The sequence below is a fragment of the Microcaecilia unicolor genome, chromosome 6 (assembly GCF_901765095.1).
Source record: "Microcaecilia unicolor chromosome 6, aMicUni1.1, whole genome shotgun sequence".
Lineage (NCBI taxonomy): Eukaryota > Metazoa > Chordata > Amphibia > Gymnophiona > Siphonopidae > Microcaecilia > Microcaecilia unicolor.
The window spans coordinates 54,334,709-54,359,480 of record NC_044036.1 but is presented as its reverse complement, the minus strand read 5'-3'; the positions used below and the strand labels follow the sequence as shown (position 1 = coordinate 54,359,480).

General features: G+C 41.7%; 1 protein-coding gene across 8 annotated transcripts in view; it reads left to right on the top strand.

Annotated features, from left to right (window-relative positions):
- USP33 (ubiquitin specific peptidase 33) overlaps positions 1–24,310 on the top strand; it is a 165,951-nt gene extending 141,641 nt beyond the window's left edge. For all 8 annotated transcript variants that reach the window (XM_030208095.1, XM_030208091.1, XM_030208098.1 and 5 more), the window contains 5 exons: positions 1,759–1,840; positions 3,286–3,394; positions 5,409–5,511; positions 5,742–5,810; positions 22,252–24,310. In XM_030208095.1, the coding sequence (XP_030063955.1) occupies positions 1,759–1,840; positions 3,286–3,394; positions 5,409–5,511; positions 5,742–5,810; positions 22,252–22,409 (521 nt within the window). In that variant the 3' untranslated portion in view covers positions 22,410–24,310. The remainder of the gene's footprint in view (positions 1–1,758; positions 1,841–3,285; positions 3,395–5,408; positions 5,512–5,741; positions 5,811–22,251) is intronic.
- Positions 24,311–24,772: the final 462 nt, after the last annotated feature.

Sequence of the window (24,772 nt, the reverse complement as noted above, 5' to 3'; positions counted from 1 at the left end):
GAAATCTAGACTGCCCAACTTGACATTTCGTTCTTTAGATTGTAAGCTCCTTTGAGCAGGGACCGTCCTTCTTTGTTTATTTTGTACAGCGCTGCGTAACCCTAGTAGCGCTCTAGAAATGTTAAGTAGTAGTAGTAGTAGTAGTAGTAGTTCTGAATTATATCTTCCTTTTAGTTTGTCCAGTATTTAAAAGTTTCCACTGAATTGCATAGACTATTTGACTCGAATCAGTTTGTTTTTCATCTAAATGAAAAAAATTTTCCTGTTCTCCGGTTCTCTTTCACTAGTAATTAATGCATATTGACAATATTTATAATGACCACATGAGGAATGCCCTGTTTCTATAGACTCATTAAATATAGGAGAAATATTACTTACTAATTCTCCCAAATTTTAGCTTCTATTATAAGCAAAATACCATATTTCTTGAAAATTTGGAAGTAGGTGGCTATGTATTACATAAACAAGCAGGGAGGAATGGGGTTGTACCTCCTGTGTTGGGAGACCATCAGAATGTGGAAATGGGCTATTTCTCATGGGAGTACCTCAGAGCCACGTATCTGGTGGGCAGAGACAGTGGTGTGGCAAACGTACTAAGCCGAATCCTGCAGCCCCATGAGCAGATGCTGGACAACAAAGCTATCTGCAAAATGTTTTAAGAGCGGGGCACCCCCTTAATAGATCTCTGCCACTCCATTCAAGAAGAAAGTTCCTCAGTGTTGCTTCATGATAGTGTCACGTTTTAGTTATTTTTATTTATTTATTGGGATTTATTAACTGCCTTTATGAGATTTACCTAAGGCAGTAGGTATAGTTTAACATCAAACTTACAATTTTGTTAACAGCATAACAGTAGTAAAATGATCAAGTATAGACACAGGCACAGTGAAAGACGAAAACTTGAAAGCAGCAAATTGAAACCTAATAATAGGACTACCATGAAACAGGATCAAAAATATGCACATTTAACAGCACTGAAATTCAAATAACAGAGATATAATAAGATGTAAGCATAATAGCGATGGAATAGCCAATAAGCACACAATTAGAACATTCAAATAACAATGCTGTGATACTAATGCTTTTGTACAATACAACATACCATATAGCTGAGGGGACAAATGTAGATATAGATGGGGACAAGATGCATGGTAGAGTCAGTTGGGATAAATTGGTGGCTAAACTAAAGGTAAGTTCTTTGTACAGTTAATCAAGATATAAGGAACTGGTCTAAGTTACAGTGGGTGTAGCAAGCTTGTCCAGTTGCAGAATGGGTGTATAATCAGTCATCCAATGTTACTAAAGGCTTGGGAGAAGAGCCAGATTAGCCTCGGGTGCCTTCGTTCTGCAGTGGGGCGAAAGTCTTCTGTATATATATCCTCCAGTTTTTTCAGTACTGATTTTGGTTGTAATCTTGAAAAATGTTTTAGAAAATAAAGAGGTTGTAGAAGCTTATGGTGAAAACAAGTCCATAAATGATTAGCCATGCCGATTTTGGAAAGTCACTGCTTATTTTTGGAGGTAAGAAACAAGGAATGGATCTTCTCTTTGGAATGCTGCTGGACACTTTTGGACTGATCATTGTTGGAGATAAGATGCAGAGCTCAGTGAACCTTTAGTATGACCCAGTATTTGCACATTTTAAATGTAAAGTAACATGTTAATTTTTCTTTGAGAGATTAGGGTGGACAGTGCCATTATATTTCTTATTTGTCATGAAATATCCCAAGAGCAACAGACTTCCCCTTATTTTTCTAGGTGTTCCTCCACAAAAGGCAGGTTTTATAGAAGAACTGGTTGATATGTTACCTCAGCATTTATGGGACTATTTATACAGCAGGTAAGCCTATGATATAAATTATAAAGATTTACAGCCAGCTACTGTTGGTAATTTATTGAATAAGCTTGATTAAGTCAGACTTACTGTTAGTCTCTGAAGACTTGTCACTAGAGAGCAATGAAAATAGTCCCCATCTCCTACTCATCCTCACAGTATTTTCCCATCTCTTCCCTGTCCCTGTTCCCACCCCACCCCTCCCCACTAATTTAAACATAGAAATAAGTCATACATAACTTGAAGAAAAAATCTATTTAACCATCAAGAAAATTACTGATTATATAGCTCACTGTTTCCTAAAGTCCATATAAAAATAAGAGCCTATCAACCATTTCGGGCTTCAGCTGTATTCTTTGGTTGTCTGTGGTAAGTCCAGTGATGTCCTTTCAGGTGAGGTACTAGTTACTGGTGGAGCTAAAAGATACTTTGCAGGCTGACTTAGTTTAAGCCAAACCATTTCCTTGCTCTGCCAAGATGATCAAACATTCTCACAAGTTTGATTCATTAAATAGAGGTTCTTCTGATGTCTTGGAGGTATTACCATTTTAACACCTTGATCATTATTACCATTACTGCAATAATACCGTGCAGATTGACTGTGTTCTCAGGGTAATACCGTGCAGATCATCCCATTCTTGCAGGAATTACTGTGTCATTACTACTTTCCTCATTACCATGTCACACTCTACATGCTACCATTTTAACTCCTCTATTTCAGATTAGTAGTTTAGCCAAATAGCAGAAACTTAGACCTATGATAACTGGAGTCCCAGTTTTGATCTCTTCTACCACTCTTTCACCTTAACCAAGCCATTTTGGCTAACTGTTCAGAGTCAAAGTGTTCCCCATTTTGTGTCTTGAGATAAAAACCTTTGGAAAATCAAACCTTATACTGTAATAGCATAGGAACAGGACATATTTTGGATATACTAATAAATATAACTGATGTAAATTTACAAAATTTTCTCCCTAGCATTATCATACCTCCTTCTGGGGTAATCATACTCTCCAGAGAGTAGTAGACAGTCAAAAATTGTAGAAAATGATTTATACTTTAATTTCTCTACCTCTGTCTACATAGTTAAAATAGAATGAGGTGTAATAATTTTTTGTTGGTTAATTTTCCAGTGATAGAAACTTGAGTAGGGCCATTACTTTGCAGATGTCTTGCTTTTTTTCTGTTATGCAAAATAAGCTTATGAGCTACAGAATGAATTGTGAAATTAAGAAAAGGCTTCACATGTAAATCTTTTTGAAAACTTAAGGTATATTTCTGTTTGCTAGCTCTATACCTCTGCACATTAGCATGTCTTACAAAAATAAGTTGTTTGATTTCACTATCATTTAACAGATATGTGAAAACTGAAGGCATGTGACAGAGACATGTTCTAATTGTGGTGTAATTATTACAATCTTAGTTGATTAGTACACTTTTTATTGTGATACAGGTTTGGAGGGGGACCAGCTGTTAATCATCTGTATGTTTGCCATACTTGCCAAGTAGAAGCTGAGAAAATTGAAAAAAGAAGAAAGACTGAACTAGAAATGTTTATTAGGGTAAACTTAATGCAACTATTATTCTCCCAATATTTGTTCTTATTTAATTTTGCTGTGGCCATGAATTAATTGAGGCAATAAACCACCAAACTAGAATTTTCTCTGATAATTAATTTTATAAAACCAGCAGCTGTAGACCTTATGGAATATTTAAAATGTAGTATTTAAATGTTTAAATGCAGGGGTTCCCAAACCTGGTCCTGGAGACACCCCAGCCACTCAGGTTTTCAGGATACCCACAATGAATATTCATGAGAGATTTGCATGTACTGCTTCCTCTGCATGCAAATTTCTCTCATGAATATTTATTTTGAGTATCCTGAAAACCTGACTGGCTGGGGTGCCTGCAGGACCAGGTTTGGGAACCACTTTTAATGTATCGTTATATTTAGCATTCAAAATGCTATAGGGAATGCATACATTCTTGAGTAAAATTGTGGTATGTCCTATGAGATGCAATGTGATAGAAATAAAATTTCATTACAGTAACTGAGGTTGCCTGAAGTAACATAGTAGATGACGGCAGAAAAAGACCTGCACGGTCCATCTAGTCTGCCCACGATAAACTCATATGTGTATACCTTACCTTGATTTGTACCTGTCTTTTTCAGGGCACAGACCGTATAAGTCTGTCCAGCAGTATTTCCCGCCTCCCATCACCGGCTCTGGCACAGACCCCGTATAAGTCTGCCCTCCCCTATCCTAGCCTCTCAACCACCAACCCCTCTTCCCCCCGCCACCCAATTTCAGCTAAGCTTCTGTGGATCCATTCCTTAGAAGCTTAGCTGAAATTGGGTGGCGGGGGGAAGAGGGGTTGGTGGTTGAGAGGCTAGGATAGGGGAGGGCAGACTTATACGGGGTCTGTGCCAGAGTAGGGCCGCCGAGAGACTGCTCCGGGCCCCCTGCATTGAAATCACAGTGCCTCTCACCTCCGTGTGAAAGCGCTGCAGGCAGCAGGGCAGTAGGTCGCCTCCCTTCGGGCCTCCTTCCTTCCCTGTGTCCCGCCCTCTTCTGGCATAACTTCCACGAGGGCGGGACAAAGCCTTATAGAGCAGCATAAGGACAATGGCTGTAGGGAAATTTGAGAGAGAGATCTCCATTGGCAAATCCAGAGAAAATTTTAAAATGTCATCAGACTCTCACCAGGCTGGTTCAAGATCAACATTGAAATAATTTGGGCAATTCAGCTTTTAGCTGACCAGTAGCCACTGGGAGGTGTTGCAGATATCTTTTCTCTTAGGTAACCAAAGTTGAAAACAAACTGTGAAGACCGCATGGAGCTACCATTTTAGTATAGGATTAACACTGGCTTATTGGGCTGAATCCTGACCTAGACTATTTGAAAAACCTCTATATAGACTGATTCAAACGGTTTGCTTGGTTTCATGTATATTCACTTTGGGGCCGTTTTACAGAGTAACGGTAAGCCCAACGCGGGCTTACTGCTAGCTCTTCTGGGACCACCACAAGCCCAATGTGGCCGCCGGCGTTAGTCCTGCCCCAAGCGTGTGCCATTTCTGGGAGAAAAAGAAACCCCCCAGAAATGGTGCGAGCGATGATAACCCAGCGGTAATCGGCTGTCGCCGCTCGCTGCCCAGTTACTGTTGGGTTAGCGCAGGAACCCTTATCGCCACCTCAATAGGTGATAAGGGCTTCCTGCCGCATTGCCACGTGGTAAGAGTTATCTCACTGCATGGCCACTTTTATGGGGTGGGGGGAGGACTTTTACTGGTTACGAAAAAAATGTCCCCGCTGCTAGCACAGGGCCCTTTTCCCGGCAGCTTGGTAAAAGAACCCCTTAATTTGCTGAAAGATGACATACCTTCAGAACTAATTGGCGAAAGGGATAATTTAATAAACCAGAAATGAGTGCCAGTGATGGGTATATCCCTAATGTGACTTAACTTGCAATAGAATTTAAATACATGAAGTTGAGGGGTATTTATTTTTTCTTTTATTGCTCTTAACAGAGCAGTCATTTATCAATAGAAAGTGGTTTGTTTTATTTTCTTAGCTCAACAAAGCATTCCAAGAAGAAGATTCCCCAGGAGTTATTTACTGCATCAGCATGCAGTGGTTTAGAGAATGGGAAGGGTTTGTCAAGGGCAAAGACGGCGGTAAGTTTTTTTTTTGTGATCAAATATTCATTGGTTTAATTCCTGTTAATCTAAATACCTGTTCATTAATTTCAAAATTTTAGCTCATAATTGACTTGGGCACTCACTTAAAATGGAAGTTGTTGGTTCATTAACCCATTGTATTCATGAATAATTATTGTAAAGAGCCTTGATTTGTGAAACCTCACCTAATTACGAATATTTTGTATTTTTATTTTATTCCTTATTAGATCCTCCAGGATCAATTGATAACTCTAAGATTGCCATTACAAAATGTGGCCATATCGCCCTCCGACAAGGTAAAGTTCTGTGTTCCTTGCAGCTTGTATAACAATAATGCCACTGTGTGTACTTCTGGGCTTCAGTTTAGGGCCAGGTGTTCATTTTGAGATTCTCTATCATAAGATGATATATATTTTCTTTACTAGCTACAAGTCATACTTCATAGTCTCATTAACAGCCATTTAAAAAAATGCCCTTTTCCATTCTTATGCTGTGAATGGCATTATGTAATAGCAAAGATAACACATATATGAAAAATCAAATTGTGCCTTTTCTAGCTCTGGGTGTCAGTTGCATTCACAGTCTCTGAGGAACCAATGGACAATAATTTGAATTGTATAATATGTAAAATAACATACTAAAACATAGTAAAAAGAGTCTTTCAGAATATAGTGGAATTAAATTTAGAGCCAAACACCCTTATTATAATGGAGGAAAAGACCTAACCCCCCCCCCCCCCACATGGTACTTAATGCATGGCTCCTAATGCAAGCTGAATTCACAATTTTTGGTCCTCGATGCAGTAAACTAATGGCATGCAAACTTCTGCCACATTAAAAAGTGTGCACTGTCAGAGAAAAATATACACTGGGGTAAAAGTATGTAGCCTGAGTGGAGGAGTAGCCTAAGAGTTAGATCAGCGGGCTGAGAACCTCAAATCACACTGCAGCTCCTTGTGATCATGGACAAGTCATTTAACCCTTCATTGCCTCAGGTACAAACTTAGGTGTGAGTCTTCCAGTTGTATGTGTGTGTGTGTGAATGTGTGTGTGTGTGTATATATATATATATATATATATATATATATATGTGTGTGTGTGTGTAAGCTATCAAAAAGCAGTGTACACTGAGGAACAGTAGGTATTTTTCTGTCCCTTAGGACTCACAATCTGATAGGCCCTGTAGTAATTGTACTTTTATGGTGTTTGTACTGTTTATATTTGTTTCATTTATTAATTTTTTTCCCAAATTAGAGAACTCTTACAAACAAGAAAATGAAATAATACATACCATCAAAGCAATATAACCAAGCTCTCCCATCCCACTTCCCACTCCCACCATGCCTCTTCCCTTATCAATACCTCTCAGAAAGCCTTGGTTCTTATGACCCTCTGTTATCATAGTGACCACTACGTAACTTTCTTTTCCCCGCTTAGCACCCCTCCCCCATCCTCCCTCATACCACTCTAGCAACACATTTTAGTTATATCTACATAGTAAATTCCGTGTCATAAGGCATTTAAAACCTAAATTTGTTTTAATTAGGGCTGCATTTCAATTTAAAATTTAAAATTGAGATTAATCACACAATTAAAGGTATGTTGTTTATTTGTTTTCCCACTGTAGCACTTTGTAAATCTGGACAAGTCACTTAGGGGGGTCTTTTGCTAAAGATTAGCTTGAGTTTTCTTCAGGAGGGCCCATTTTATTCCTATGGGTCCTGCTGCAGATAACTTGAGCTAATCTTTAGTAGAAGACCCCCTTAACCCTCTATTGTTCAGAGTCAAAGAAGCTGCAATGAGGAAAAAAAATTGCAATTGAGTGAATAATCACGATTATAAATTTTAAGCAAAATGCAACCCTAAATAATTTAAAGAATAAAAAGTAATGAAAACGTAGCACAAAATACAAATTGACAAATTGTGACTCTGGGCAAGTCACTTAACCCTCCATTGCCCCATGTAAGCCACATTGAGCCTGCCATGAGTGGGAAAGCGCGGGGTACAAATGTAATAAAAATAAATTACAAATTAAAGAATTTAAAACATGAAGAATAGCTATAAACAGCCTTAGTTTTCACAGCCTGTTTCAGAAATGCAGCCCTAATTTTAATGTGTAGTTTTATTCAGTTATTTAGTTTATTGTTACATATTAGGTGGCAGATAGAGTATAAGGCCCCATTAGTCTGCCCACTATCATTCATGGTGCACAATCAAACCCCAGTAGAGGCTGACTGAATTTTGGTTTCAGGTTTCCACTGAAAATGCCTGTGCATTTTTCTGCGGAAACCTGAAACTGTAGCCCTGCAGCCTCTCCCCACCCACGTCCCCTCCCTCCCAGGCCATCCACTCCTTCGGTAGGCCCCCTTCCAGGGCGTACCTTGTAAAGGTCCTGGTACTGTTGTTGTGTCTTGGGGCAGGAGCATCTCGAATTGCTCCTGCCCTCCCTCCTGCATGCTGAGAAAATGGTGGCCCTGACTTTTTGTGGTAGCCTCGCAAGACTGCTGTGGGAAGTTGCGGCTGCCATTTTGAAATTGGGAATGGCCTGAGCAGTGGCGCTCCTGCTTAGGCTGTTCAAATTCCAAAATGGCTGCCGCAGGAAGTCGTGGCCTCCCATTTTTTTTTTCAGCACAGCAGACGGGGGCAGGAGCAACTCGGGATGCTCCTGCCCAGTAGACTCCACTAGACTACCCAGGGCCTTTACAAGGTAGGGCCTACTGTGGGTGGGGGTGGCAAAGAGCGGAGGAGTGGTGAGTCTGGCCTGCAATGGTGGAGGGGCCACAGTTTCAGTTCTGGCCGAAACCAGGCCACAGATTTGGTTTCAGCCGGAACCAAAACTGCTGGTTTCTGTCGGCCTCTAAACCCTAATCAGTCTCTGGCTTCCCCTTCACTCCTTTGCATCTCTCCTCATATGGTCCATCACTATTTTTTCTGTAGTAATATTTTGATTTTGCTCCCTAGTCTCACTTCTTGGTGCCTCACACTATGATTGATCTCTTGCTCTAGATAATTATTTTCTTTGAAAATCGGCAAATATTTTGAAATGGATATTCCAAAAACTAATATATTTTAATCATGAAATAGAAAATAAAATTATTTTTCAACCTTTGCTGTCTAATTTATTTTTCTAATTATGTTGGTCCAAGCCCTAGTTTCTGCTTTCCTCCCTCTTCATTTAGTCCTTGTAATTTTTCTCTCGCCTCCTTTTCCTTTCAGCTTTCTTCAATTTAATTTTCTGCCTCTCTGTCCAGATTTAATTTATTCTTGCTATCCAGTCTTCAATTTACTTCTTTTTTTACTGCGTTTACCTACAGCCTTTTCTCTCTTTCTTTCCCCCCTCTCCATCTTGCATCTCTCCTCTTTCTCTCCCACTTCCAATCCAATGTCTCCTCCGTTTTACCCTCCCATGTATACCCATAGCAGCAAAACAATTTAAGACTGTACTGGAACTGTGGACTTCATGTGTGCGCTGTCAGCTCCACTGGTCCTTTGCCCCAGAATTGGAAAGGTGACGTCAGAGGGGGGTGAAAACTGGCAGAGCCCACAGCGCAAGCATGAAGATAGCGGCTCCAGGACTGCTTTAGGTTGTTTTGCTGCTGCTGGGCTGGAGAAGCAGCAGCCAGGATGGCAGTAGGAGGGAGATGAAGAAGGTTCTCTACCAGTGCCCCATACCCACTGCAGAGGTCTTGCATACCCCTTGCGGTACGTAAACTGCGTGTTGAGAACCTCTGCTCTAGGCTAAACGTATTTAGGTATTTTTTGTTGTTTAGAGTTTGATTCTTACCCCCTGACGCAGGCAGTTTGTTCTGCCAAAACACGGACCATGTTTGGTCCCTAACCTGATGCTGAGAATAAAGTGTGTTTAAGCAACATTTCCTGTGGTGGATTTTCTTTGGCCAGCCTCTTCTTTTTCCTGTTTGTGCTGCTTTTCTAGAGGTTCCTCCTGTTTTCTGTGCCTGAGTCCTTACTGAGCCTCATTCCTCCCTTCCTATTCTTATGGACAGTCTCCATAAGTATGTTGATTTTTCAGGATTCCAACTGAATTTGACGAAGTCTGAGGTTCTGGCACTTTCGGATTCCTCATGTAGAACATGGGAATTTGACTTTCCTTTACAGTGGGTGCGGGGGTATTTTGCTATCTCGGAATTCGGTTACCTATGGATAGACTAAATGTGGATAAGCTGGCATGAAGGTTCAACTAGATTAATGGAAAACCTTGCCTTTATAATTTCTAGGTCGGATCAATTTGTATTGCTTTTTCTACGGTGATTATATGTCCTTTAATCCTTACCCATTCGTCTACTGCATCATAATTTTAGATCTTTACAAAAGCACCTAGTGAAGTTTTTTGGGGAGGGATAAAGCCCAAGCTTCAATGGCATTATCTTGTGTGTTCTTGGGGTCACGGGGGAATGGGAGTTCCAGGCTTAAAAAGATAGTCAAACTTGTCTCCTCCGCCACTTATGGGACTGGGTTTTAGGTACCTCTGCCTTTACAGATGTAGCTTTGGAGAGGGCCCATTTCTATCTTTGGCATTTCGGTTACCTCCTCCATGCCCAGTTAGCGAAGTTGCCAGCTTGGGTCAGGAGCGTTTTATTTCGGTCCCTTTGGACATTGTGGAAAGAATTGCTTTTGCTTTGGCAACAGGACCCTTCCTGTAGTGTTTTGCTGCCCCTGGGTGGTAATGCTGATTTTTCCCTAGGTATGGATAATGTGCTGTTTTGGCGCTGGGAAGCACTGGGTATTTCTTTATTGGAACATCTGATTAAGGAATATGGGACCTTCTTTACTCACTAGGACTTACTGCAATGGTGTGATTTTGGCCCTGCAGACACTTTTGCTTACCTTCAGTTATCCTATTACATGTCCTCTTTGCCCAAACAAAGTTTCTCACTGCGATTTGGGGTTCTGCTGCAAGAGTTCTTGGAGAAGGACGCCTTGGGCCAGGTTTCTATTTTGTGGTTTCATAAGGAGATAACTAAACGCTTATCCATCTTGGATTTCCAGGGAGTAGTGGAGAGATGGGAGTGGGACATTGGTCATCCTTTCCAGGCTGTGATTCATTTGGCTGCCATTCGCAGGATTCCTTGATTTGGTTCATAGTGTGGAATTGCAGGAATGTCATTTTAGAACTCTGTAGAGATCCTATTTTTCTCAAAACAAGCATATTATCGGAAGTGTGGACCCCCCCCCCCCCCCGATGTCCTAAATGTACCGTGAGGATGATTAGTTTCTTCATGGTCTGTGGCACTTTAGGAAAACTCCGACCTTTTGGGAAGCTCTATTCATTTTTCTCCAGTCTGTATTGGGATCACACAAGGGCGTGTTATTTAGTTCTGCCCCTACCATTGGGGTGGGTACCCCCAGTGAAAAGCTGTTTGTAGGAAAGTCCTGCATCTTGGGGAAGAAATGCATTGTCAGTCATTGGTTGTTGCCTTACCTGCCATCCATATGGTATTGGAGAAACAAACTACATGAGCTCATAAATCCTGGGGGCTCATTTTATCTACGAAGCAACAAAAGAGATTTTTAGCAGTATGAGGAGCATATTTACACAAGATATCTCCTAAAGCATTTAGTTAAGTTTTGAATTCTCTGGGTCATTAGGGCACATCTACGCTGAGTACTCTGTTGGGTCTTAGGCTGGTAGGGGGGATCTGCTGGCTGGGGATTATATTTATGGATTAGAGGTAGTTTGGGGTTCTAAGAACAAAAGCCTTAGACACAGGAATTTATTTTCTGCAATGTATTTCATAGATTTGTGGTTTTGTTATTCAGCAGATGGAGGAGGGAGTTGCAGGTATTGAGGGTTTCAGTATTGTACTGTTTCTTTTGTAATGTAATTCACTTTAAAAAAAATTGAAAATAAATAGAATGATATGTTTAGACAGAGTAGATATTTCTACTCAAACTATGTATTTTAGTGATCACATTGTCGATTACTAAATACATAGCCTGTCTTTTCTGCCACTGAACCAAACAAATACAAGTTTAGAATACCAAACAGATAGAAACAGAATGCTATTTCATTGGATTTAGCATGAAATCATAGGCATTGAAAGCAAACTTCAGAAACGTCTTTGTATTACAAACTACAAAGCTGTATTTGTTGTACATTGTAAAATTTCAGCCCAAAAATGTTTAACTTGTGAAGGGCTTAGTATTTTTAGGCTTTCTGTAAAATGAAAGAATTTTACTTCGTGAGACACTTATAGCTTACTGTAGAAGTGTATAACATCTTTAAAGGTAAAATTAATGATTAGGTCTTTTTGTAGTGGGTGGGGGGGTGGGGGGGAGGAGAAGAGTATGTTAGCCATTTATCTGTACTTTAAAAACTTTCTCAAGGAGTGCAGACCCAACTGGGAGAGAAACCCAACTGGTCTAGAACTCAAATTTAGACACAGGGCTAGATTTATTAAAATATACTGATGTGTTACAGTAAAGTCCCGGTTATCCAACCTAAACGGGACCGACCCATTGTTGGATAAATGAAAAGTGGAATAATACGAAAAACATTGGTAACTCCCTCAAACAATGCAGAAACAAAGGCGATAAAAGCAGGGTCCTGGGTTTGGAAAACGGAAAGAGAAGCTGCATATCGTCACCACGGTCTGTCAGATGTGCCAGATGGTCAGATCAGTGAAAGTCGGATAATCGAGACTATACTGTATTCCCTAATATGGGACCTGTGGTATATAAAATCTATTTACTAATAATGTGTGTTAACAGCTCCAGCATGTATTAACCTGGTAGTGCACTTTAGTAAATCTAGGTAGCTCTTGGTAACTTTTTTAGTTTTCATGTGTTATCCTTTGGTTTTTTTTTTATTATAGGTAGGGCCCTCAAAAACTGGAACTGGCTTGAGCCTCTAAGGCAATGCTTGCCAGTCTTTTGGCGGCTGCATTTGCTTGGCTGCCAAAGGCATGAAACCCCCGTGCAGTGCAGAACAATAACATGCTTATGTAGCACTCACCCAGTTTGTGATCCAAAAGCAGGTTTCATGACCCTGTTTGGGTTCACAGCCCACAGTTTAGGAATCTTTTATTCTCTTGGGACCTGAGGGGCCTGTTCTTTATTAGCACTTAGTAATCAAAATTTCCCCAAATCTGAATAACTCGTACATTCACACCCAGAAATATTTTTGTTCTGTCTTATGCTTTTATTTTTTTTCATTCCCTTCTATCTCTGCAACATCCTGTTCATATTCACCTTACTTTTTGCTGTTTATATTTGATCTTTACTACTTTACCATTTATTTCACCTCGATTTAATGTGTATTATCTCCTTTTTTTTGGTAATGCTACTTGAGTCTGGATTTTTAATTTCTTTAAGTTTCTGTTCCATAACCGGGTCTGAATCCAGATTGACATGGATCTAGCCAGTTTCTCTCTTCTAGCCAGTCACTGAGTTGAACACAGACTGCTTGTTCTATAAGTTTCCCTAGAAATGGGATACTGGCTGGTAACTTTCAAATTTGTCCTGGTCAAGGTTGTTTTTCTTAAGCAAAGGGTGCATCACTGTCCTTTTTATGTTTCAACAATTTTATTAGTGATGTTCCAAACATCTTATTCACCAAACAATAAACTTAGCTTACAATTGTATAACACGTAACTAACAAAATCAAGCTAAGTAAGCTAACAATTTCACCATCCACTTTTATCCTACCCCCCACCACTCCCAACTTCCCTAACCCCTCCCCCAACTTAATAGTAAACGTTTCTTAAGATTATATTCAGTAGTAATACCTTCCCCAACAGTCCTCAAAAACATTCCTCAAAAAGTAACCCCTCCCCTAACAAAACCTCCCTTCCTCCCAATAACCCAACCCCAACACCATAATAGAGATTCTACATCCTCTAGCATGAATAGAGAGCAAGGAGGGAAACCCCCACTTCTTCATCCCAAGCAGAGCCCCACCTCCCTCCCTACCGCCCTAAACCCATTCCCCACTATAACCAGTTCCAATTACCAACCACCCAACTAAGCCATCCTCTCAACTTCCCTTTCGAACACAAACCCGTCCCATTTAACCAGGTCAGAAAAGAACCTACAGGTTCAACCCAAAAGACTTTGGGAATGGCAGGGCAAAGATGAAACCCCTGTACCCCTTTCTCCCCCTATAATGATAGAGGAATGAAGAATTATACATCTGAGTTCCTCTCCTGAGCTATGAATTAATCAGCAAACTAAGACTTTGCAAATAAGGTAACCAAATTTGAGTAAAAATCTTCCTACGTTTGGGGGAATTTCTCGGCGGTCTGGCCTCCCAGGTCGCCAAAAGATGTACCTGGTTCCGCCACTGCCAATAGGCAGGGGCCTCAGATGAAGTCCAGAATTGTAGAACATACTTCCAAGCCACCAAACTCAATTTCCGACAGAACAGACTTGAATGTCGGTTTAGAGGAGCAAAGGCCCTGGGTTGAACCAACAGAAACTGCCCCTCCGTCCCTCAAATCGTACTTCCCAACAACCTGATCAAGAAGCCTCTCACCTGCAACCAAAAGGCCTGCACCGCAGGACACGTCCAAAATGCATGATAGAATGAGTTGGGACTACCACCACACTTAGAACAAGCTGAATCCTCAGACCCTGTCACGTGCGCCAGTTGGGCTTTGGACATGTAACCCCTCAAAACCACCCGATAGCCACACACTCTCAATTTCTCATCTGTTACAAGCACATGAATACCTTTCAATGTAGCTGCCACCTCCCAGGTCACAAGAGATATCCGTAAGTCCTTCTCCCATCTACTTTTAAGATGGTCATAATCTCTATTAGGACCTCGTCGGACCAGAGATCTATGAAGTCCCAAAATCGAAAGTCGTTCCTCCCAAGGTCTCATGAAAAAAAGCGCGGATCTGTGCTCCCAGGTGTCTTAAAGAGGATTGATCCAAAGAATTTATATAGTGCTTAACTTTCACAACAAGGTGCAGAAAATCAATCTCGAATTCACCTCCAAACCATCTTCTCCTCCTCACCCTATAACACACTCCCTCAACCAACCAACCCAGGCCGCCTCCTCCTCTTTTCCCGATATCACCGAAGAGGAAACCGCCTATCTTCTCTTCTCTTCGAAATGCACCACCTGTTCCTCAGACCCCATCCCCACCAACTTACTTAACACCATCACTCCTACTGTCACCCCCTCCCCCATCTGTCATATCCTCAACCTCTCTCTCTCCACTGCAACTGTCCCTGACACCTTCAAGCATGCTGTAGTCACACCACTCCTCAAAAAACCATCACTTGACCCTACCTGTCCCTCCAACTACCGCCCCATTTCCCTCCTGCCCTTCCTCTCCAAGATACTTGAACGCGCCGCCGTTCACAGCCGCTGTCTTGATTTTCTATCCTCTCACGCCATCCTCGATCCACTTCAATCCGGCTTTCGCCCCCTACACTCGACGGAAACGGCACTATCTAAAGTGTGCAACGACCTGTTGCTTGCCAAATCCAAAGGTCACTACTCCATCCTTATCCTCCTCGACCTATCCACCGCTTTTGACACTGTCAATCATTACTTACTTCTCGCCACACTGTCCTCACTTGGGTTCCAGGGCTCTGTCCTCTCCTGGTTCTTCCTCCACCCCCATCCCGCTATCTGTTGGAGTTCCTCAAGGATCTGTCCTTGGACCCCTTCTTTTCTCAATCTACACCTCCTCCCTGGGTTCCCTAATCTCCTCCCATGGGTTCCAATATCATCTTTATGCCAATGACACCCAGCTTTATCTCTCCACACCAGACATCACTGCAGAAACCCAGGCTAAAGTATCGGCCTGCTTAGCTGACATTGCAATCTGGATGTCCAACCGCCACTTGAAACTGAACATGGCCAAGACCGAGCTTATTGTCTTCCCTCCCAAACCCACTTCTCCTCTCCCTCCACTCTCTATTTCTGTTGATAACACCCTCATTGTCCCCGTCTCATCTGCCTGCAACCTCGGGGTCATCTTTGACTCCTCCCTCTCCTCTGCGCATATTCAGCAGATAGCCAAGACCTGTCGATTCTTCCTCTATAACGTCAGCAAAATTCGCCCCTTCCTGTCTGAGCACACCACCCGAACTCTCATCCATTCTCTCATTACCTCTCGCCTTGACTACTGCAACCTACTCCTCACTGGCCTCCCAATTTGCCACCTATCCCCCCTTCAGTCCATTCAAAACTCTGCTGCACGTCTTGTCTTCCGCCTGAACCGGTACACTCATATCACCCCTCTCCTCAAGTCATTTCACTGGCTTCCGATCAGGTACCGCATACAGTTTAAGCTTCTCCTTTTAACCTACAAATGCACAAGATCTACAGCCCCTCCCTACCTCTCTACCCTCATCTCCCCTTACATTCCTACCCGTATCCTCTGTTCTCAAGACCAATCCCTCCTGTCAGTACCCTTCTCCACCACCGCCAACTCCAGGCTCCGCCCTTTCTGCCTCGCCTCACCCCATGCCTGGAATAATCTCCCTGAGCCCATACGCCAGGCCCCCTCCCTGCCCATCTTCAAAGCCTTGCTCAAAACCCACCTCTTCAATGTCGCCTTCGGCACCTAACCATCATACCTCTATTCAGGAAACCTGGACTGCCCCTACTTGACATTTTGCCCTTTAGATTGTAAGCTCCTTGGAGCAGGGACTGTCCTTTATGTCAATTTATGTTAATCTGTACAGCGCTGCGTAACCCTAGTAGCGCTCTAGAAATGTTAAGTAGTAGTAGTAACTTGTGCATACGCAAAACGATTCCCCAAGTATGCCCCACACTGTTCTGTATGGCGTCAAACGAAAGCAATACTCCATCTTCTTGCAATAAATGCTCTAATATAGAAAAACCTTTATGGTCCCACACAAGAAAAATCGGATTATCCATTCCAGCCTCAAAAGCGATATTGCCACGAATAGGTATTTGGTCAGTAGCATTCGAGCCCCCCCCCCCCCCCCCCCCCCCCAGTAACGGCACCAACCAGTGCCACACCTCTCGCAAAGGTCTAAGCAGCAGGCGCCCTTTGAAGTGTTCGGGCAACTGACCATGGGGAAGATGTAGAAGTGAAAAAAAAAAACTGAGGAGCAAAATATTCCTGCTTGAAGCTTGTAGGTGTATATGTCTGTGTGAAATTAAACCAGTCCCCCAGATGATGGAGGAGACACGCCTGATTGTAAAGAAACAAATTGGGAAATCCCACTCCCCCCTGATTCCAATCTCTGTTCAGTGTCTCTTGACTAAGTTTTTTTGGTTTTTTGCGGGCCCAACAAAAACGACTAAAAAGCCTGGTCACTACCTTCAAGTCTTTTTTCAGAAGTCGGAAAGGTAACATCTGTAAGATATAGAGCCATCTGGGGACTATAACCATAATATCTCTGATAAGAGGGTTCAGGGCTAAAACAAAGAGAAGCGGCGAGAGGGGGCATTCCTGCCTTATGCGTTTCCTGATGGGAAAACTTTGCGATTCTATTCTATTAACCAAGATTGTTGCACTGGGATTACATAAGGCCTGGATTGCCGCAACAAATCGTCCCGAGAACCCATATTTCTCCAAGGTGGCAAAGAGAAAATCTCAGTGTACCCTATCAAAGGCTTTTTCTGCATCAAAACTGACTAATAGCGACGGCAGCTCCCTAAAACAACTGTACTCCAGTGTGGTCAAGATCCTCCTAAGGCTCTTCGCCACCGATCTACCCCCTACAAAGCCAACCTGGCATTCGTGAACCAGACGTGGCAACAATTGCGCCAATCTATTAGCAAGCACCTTAGCCAGCAGCTTCGTATTGTAATTCAAAAGAGAGAGAGGGCGATTAGATGTTGGCTCCGAGGGATCTTTCCCCGGTTTAAGTAATACAATAATTTGTGCCCTATTTAATGCTGGCGGTAGCGCTTTGTTCTCTATAAGTTTATTTAAAAATTAAGATCAGGTATAATATCCTCTCCGAGTAATTTTATAAAATTCAGTATGGAGGCCGTCTGGCCCTGGGGCCTTCAACAACGGATTGCGGGCTATTACCAAGGTTACCTCTTCATCTTTTATAGGTTCATTAAGGTGGTTGAGTTCCAATCGCGTAAGTCTGGGTAGATTGAGATTGTCAAGATACATCTGACTCGGGAGCCCTGTCTCCAGCGGCAAGGCATAAAGATCTCTATAGAAAGTCTGAAAAGTGTCACAGACTGCCTCATCCGAATTAGTATAACCTCCTCCAGCTTGCTTAATGGTGAGAATTTTCCTGGTACCTCCTCGTGATCGAATCAGCCGTGCCATTAGTTTACTTGCCTTGTTCCCATGCTTATATAACATATAACGATACTAAGTTAGAGTTTTGAGCGCCCTCTGATGCAAGAGCTCATTCAGAGCTGCCTGCAGCTCTAGCTCTTGTTGTTTATGCCTTCCCTCATGGGTCCAACCAAAATGCTGCCGTGCCTGACAAAGCTGTTTGCTTAACCTCAAGATCTCCCTATCCCGTGAGACCCGAACAAAATGATCATGACTTATAATTTCCCCTCTGAGCACAGCCTTCGCTGTTTCCCAATATAGGATGGGGTCATTTTGATGCTCTCTATTATGCAGTGTGTACGATTCCCAGCATGCACGTAGACGCCCCTTAAGTATCGGGTCCTTATATAACTCGAGAGGGAACATCCATCTTTGCACTGTCTAGCAGACGACTTCATCAACCAATCTAATGCTACCCACGCATATGGCCCTATCTCTGCTTTTGTAACCCCCCAAACATCTATCGAGACACTAAAAGATAGTCGATACGTGATTGGGTTGAATGTGCACGCGATAAATGAGTGTAGTCCTTTTCAGAGGGATGCAACAAACGCCAGACATCCACCAAATCAAGCAGTTGACTCATCAGCAACAAGCCTCTATTGAGGTGATATGAAGAGCCATTCCCGGGGAGTGATCGTCAAGAAAAGGGTCCCAGACTGCATTAAAACCTCCACCTACCACTAAGGCTGTGTGGGGCTGTTGTTGTAGGAAATTGGTCACAGTTTGATAAAAACTCCGGTCATAGCTGTTAGGAGCATACAAGTTACAGATAAGCAGCCTCTGTCGATCAACCATCACTTCCAGAACTACATTCCTCCCAGCAGGATCCACAAGGAGTGGAGTTACTGCTGAGGCTACTCCCTTCCTGAGCAAGACCGCCACTCCTCCCTTCTTCCCCTGTGCATGGGCCGCTACGCACTCCCCCACCCACCATGAATTGAGTTTGGCATGCTCCATCTGACTTAGGTGGGTCTCTTGCAGCAGTGCTGTGTCTACCTTTTGCCTGTTTTAAGTGTTGCAAAATCTTTGAATGCTTTATGGGCGAATTAACTCCACCAATATTCCAGGATATAATCCTTACCATCCCCTTAAAACTTGAAACACGAATATACACATGAGTAGAACGGATTGAGACCAGAAGGTACACCCCAGCCTCTGTCCCCCCTGCTTATGGTCACACATTCCCATTTCACAAGCCCCAAATTCCTGAAACTGGTCACGAACCAAACCTTTCCCCTTTCCAAAAGAACCTATTATTCGTACAACCCTCCCCTAATCCCCCCAACCCGCGGAGCAAAGTTCCTCCTACAGGAACCATCACGTCTAATACCTCTCCCGTCACCCCCCTCCCCCCTCTCATCCTGATTTCATCCATTCCAGTATGGCCTAACAGGCGCCTGCACTCACACTTGTCCAATAATATAGAGTAAAAGTTATACGTATTTAAGTCAACTCTCTCCCCTTTAAATGGTTCCATCCCCTTAATCTACAGTCAGCTTTTAGCAGGATACATAAATGCAGTCACACAATCCCATCCATCCATCCCCTGATCTCCAAACTTCTATCACCCTTACTGATAAACAACAACAACAGCAAAAAAAAGGTCCCCAGGACAGCCCTGAGCATCTGCATTCAAGCAGGTACACTTTTAGGCTTCAATTACAAAGAGAGGCTGAAGCGAGGAGCCAGCACCAATAGCAGTGTATAGTTCTAGGTACATAGTGCTTGCCTTAGACTCCAATTGATAACACAGAAAACCCATTGGTGATAAGACTAGCAGCTGAGCCACCCCAATACCAAAAGCAGCACAGTAGAATAAGGTAAAAGTAATTTCCTGGGTTGCCAGGCTCGGGCAACAGGTCCATGAGCCTTCAGAGTCCCATCCAGTCTAGTGCACGCCATCCAAAAAGAGAGCAATTGATTAACTTGCTACTGAAGCCTTGATGCCATCGGGTATCCAATAACATATTGCAACCCCAGTCCTCAGTGATCTTCAGATTCTGTTCCCTCCAAACGTGCCAAAAACTCCTGGGCTGCCTCCGCCGATTCATAAAAAAGCAACGAACTTGCACTCCTTCATATGTTAAATGCTTGCCTGATCTGGTTGCCTGCAACACTTCCTATTTGTGGGCATAATTCAAGAACAGCAGAATTACTACTCGTGGTTTGATTGCTCCTGCCTGTCGTGGACCTAACCGGTGGGCCCACTCAATGCATAGGGGCCCCAAGCATTCTGGGAACTGTAGTTCTTTTGTAATCCAACGTGACAGAAAAGTCCCAAGGTCCTTGTCAGAAACAGACTCAGGCAGCCCCACCATGCGAATATTATTCCTTCGGGACCTATTTTCAAGGTCCTCTACTTTCTCCTCCAAGGCAAGCAGTTTCTTCTTTAGGGAATCCTGTGATTCTTCCACCACTGTTACTCTGTCCTCTACCTTGCTCGCACGCATCTGAAAGGTCACACAGTCCTGAGACAGATCTGTAAGTTGCGTTTGTACCGTTTCTAATTTTGAGTCAATGGTGGACAGTCTGCGTTCTAACAAATCCTCAAGAACAGCGGACAATTCCGCAGTAATTTTGGCGACCCATGCCGACGATACTGTGGGGCCGGGCGGGCTTGCAGGCGGCGCCATTTTGTCCTCCGCACCCTTGCCGCAAAGCTTTTCTTTTTGTGTGCTTGTCGTTGCCATGCCAGCGGCACTGGGCTGTGGATCACTTGCCCTAACACTTCCTGTGTCTAGAAAAAAACAATTTAAGGTTCAGAGGCTAGAAAAAAAATGAGACAAAGGAGGTGACGGGAGCTGGAGAAGCCTGTTCTAACAGCCTCTCTCGGTCATGGCGTCACATGATCCACTGCCCTTTTTTAAATGCTGTTGGTAGTTGCCCATTAGAAAGAGAGGAGTTCACAATTTTTGTGTCCCCTTCTATGAGGCCCATACTTGCCTGCTGCACAATCTTGGATGGGCAGGGTTTGAGGGAGCAGGTAGTTGATCAACAATCAGTTCTGTATCTTCGCGGATGATGTGGAACTACTTATACCCATTGAACCTGACTTACCTATAGCCCTGAATAAACTGATTACCTGTCTAACATCAGTTCAAGAATGGGCTAAACACAACAAACTTTGCCTGAATCCAAGTAAAACTGAGTTTCTCTGTGTCCCTAACATAAATGGATACATACCTGACATCAAAATCTCTTTTGGGAAGTATGAACTCCCTCTCAAATCACAAGTCAGGAACCTTGGAATACAATTAGATTCAACAATTACTCTTGATGCCTCAAATCCAAGCAACCTTCAAGAGCTGCTTCTACTATTTGCGACAGCTACACTGCTTCTCTCCTCACATCGAGAAGGTAAATCTTATCCCAGTTGTGCATGCCATGATAACATCAAGACTGAATTACTGTAATGCACTCTACACTGGTCTGACTACAAAGGGCCTGCACCAGCTCCAGTTGATTCAGAATGCTGCAGCAAAACTAATAGAAGTTTGCAAGCAATGTGACCACATCACACCATTTTTACAAAAACTTCACTGCTTACCAATACAATACAGGGCTAAATTTAAAACTCTATATCTGATCTTCAAGGCTGTTAAAGGAAATGGCCCCAAGTACCTGAAGAATAGGATGGTCCTCTACACACCTCCAAGGACACTAAGGTCCTCTCAGGGACTATCACTAACCACACCCTCTCCAAAAGACATTACATGATGTGATACCCACAAGCGAGCCTTTTCTGGAGTAGCCCCTACATGCTGGAATTCACTCCCTGAAAGGCTTCACTTAACACAAGACTATTGCTACTTCAGGAAGCAGATGAAAGCTTGGCTCTTCAACCAGGCCTTTAATGGAAGAAGTAACTAACTTGTTAGTCTCTTTCACACACACAAGGAGTGACATGGGCTGCACATATTGCAGCAGGACATGCTATCCATTCCTACCCTAGCTGAGATAATATTTAACCCTCTCTGACCTCAATGTGCACCTTTCTTTAAATTAGTCACCTTATTTTCTAACTCCTCTTACTGTCTTACCTATCTATATGTTAACCATCTCTCTGACCTCATGTGCAACTTTTTTCAGTCACCTTAATTTCTAATTCCTCTTACTCTTTTACCTATTTGTTTCATCTTTGCTTATCCCCTACCCTGTCAAGTAAAATGTTCTATTACGTATTGTGTTGACATTGTAAGTAGTATACTATGCCATACTTTGTATTGTTGTTTGAATATTTTTACTGCTATAATTGTTGCTCGTTTCATTTATTCTTAATGTACACTGCCTTGAGTGAATACCTCCAAAAAGGTGGTAACTAAATCCTAAGTAATAAATAAATAACTGTGCACTATCACAACTGTTAATTTAGCTTTTTGCAAGATATAAACTGAACATGAGGCTAAACTTGAACTATGAAATCCGCACTACTAACTGTTCTAACATTGCAAAAAATAATTTTGAATTTCTCCTCATTGTTTTAGGTGCAGATTCTGGACAAATCTCAGAGGAAACTTGGAATTTTCTTCAGTCAATCTATGGTGGTGGCCCAGAGGTTACACTGCGACCAGCTGTTGCTATTGGAGATCAACATGTGGTACACACAGAGGAGAAAATAGATGTAGAAACTCGAAATCTGTAAATCTTGATCTTCTTTCCCTTACATCTAGTCATTCCTGGAAGTGCTGATTTTTTTTTTTTTTTGTTTGTTTTTTAGGGAGGAGAAGCATAGCACTGGACAATTACTATGACTGTGAACAGGTTGAAACTCTTACGGCCCTGTTTACTAAGCCGCACTAGCATTTTTAGTGCGCATTAACTGTGTAGATGCCTATAATATTCCTATGGGCATCTACACAGTGCGCGCTAAAAATGCTAGTGCACCTTAGTAAACAGGACCCCTAATATGATGCTATATGTTTTAAGTGGAATTAGTCTGTTGATTATGAAATTGAGAAAAGCAAATTGTTTCCAAATCAGATTATACTAATTTTGAATGTGTGAATACATTTACATTTTAATTTAAATCTAAAAATCCATTCACTATACTCCATATTTTGTGATTTGGATCATCTCTTATTTATAGGAAACACTTGCATGAATCTTTGGGATCCACACAGCAAGAGCCTTTGTTTTGTTTTTTTCCCCCCTTCAAACTTACTTTAATATATGGATATCAGCTTTGATAGTTTGACCCGGTTTCTAAATGTAAATTCAGCTCTGTTTTCAAAGAGGTTGATTTATTACATTATTGGTTGAATTTGGGCATCGTTTCATTCTCATTTTTTAAGAAGTTGCTTATCCCTATATGTGTTCATTGAACATTTTTAATATGGGTTGCAGCTTATATTTGGTCAGTGTTCAGACAGTTGGGGTAACCATGCAGTTTTCTCTATATGTGTTAGTTTTATGATGCTGAACAAACTGAACTGTTTTTAAATACAACTATCAGCATTTGTTTTTAAATTTAGCTCATGCCATTTCTGTGGTCATAGGTGCCAACATTTCAGTCTGATTGAGGGTTCCAAACACAATACAAATTACCCTTCCCTGGGCACAATGAAGGAGCGGATGCTTAGCATCCACAGAGTTGGTCCCTATGTTTGTGGAAACTTGGAAAGTTTAATTTCAGGTGCATACATTAGGTATTTCCCTGTTGCTGGAGGTCTTACAGTCTAAGCTTGTATCTGGGGGTGAAGTAATTTGTCCCAGGCCACGAGGAGTATCACTGAGTGGAAATGGGATTTGACCTCTAGTTTCTCTGATTCTTAGCTGCAGTATCCCTAAGTTAATCCACATTGTCTTAAATTACTTATTAATCTAAACTGGATAACAAAGCTCTGTCCTTTTTTTTTTTTCTCTGCTCTGTATGACTTGAGCCATTTTAATTGTACAGTTTTGACAAGACTGAATAGCAGAGTGAGTAGTATTTGAATTAATCATAAATGCACTTCGTAAACAAACTCTATGAAATGTTAAATTTTGGTACTTGGGGTTTTCGCACTTTGATGTATTAAAAATTTCAGCACAATAGAGCTTCCAAAGCCGCCTTCCAATTTGAATGTATCGTGTAATTAAGATAAATAGATTATGATGGTTGGCTATAATTTAGTAATTTATTAACTACTAGTATGTACATCAAACAACCTTAAATGGCATGTAAAATAATGTTAGTGATTAACAATAGGATTCTCATTTTCAAGAGCTCAGGAGTATGGAATGTGAATGATTGCAAGCATGTGTGGAAGCATTTAAAAGGTCTGCTGGGATTCTAATATGTAACTTATTTAATTTTTTAAAAGAGATTATCAAGTAGCCTTTAATGAAGACACTGGCAGGGCCCTTGTGGTAGAAAACTGGATAAAATGCACTGCAAAACTGAAAAGCCATATTGGGTTATTTGTTTTGGAATATTATATGGCATTCAGTTATATTTCCTGTTTTTTGCCACATTTGTACTTCTACCGGTTAAGCTGTATTCAAATCTAATTCAATAAAACCTAGTGATAAAAATGTATACTGATCATGTTTGTTTTTTAAATTTAAATTTATACACATCTAAGAGAAAAATATGTAAATACAAAAGTAATAATTAAGGCATTGATGTATCTTATTAGTCCACATCAAGGGGAAGGGAGAAGATACATAAAGAAATCAAGTAAAAGTAATCATAGAGAACCTAGGCTCTCACTGTACATAGTACCAGTCCACTTCGTGAACAACCATCATCCTTAATCAACTACTTATACAAACTATTCCAAATGAGCAGGATCCACAAAAATGTATGTGTTCTAGGGAATCTTAACAAAAAAACTGACCCTTCCCCAAGAGCTTCTCTTATAACTGTAAAAAAATCTAAGTAATCTTTGAGGTGTCAGAAGATCAATATGAACAAGAGAATAAGGACTGTTATAGATATTTGCAAATGTCCCATTACATCAATGCTCTCCTCACCACCTACCCATAGGTTTGGAATACCAAGAATTTTATGTTTAAAAAACATTT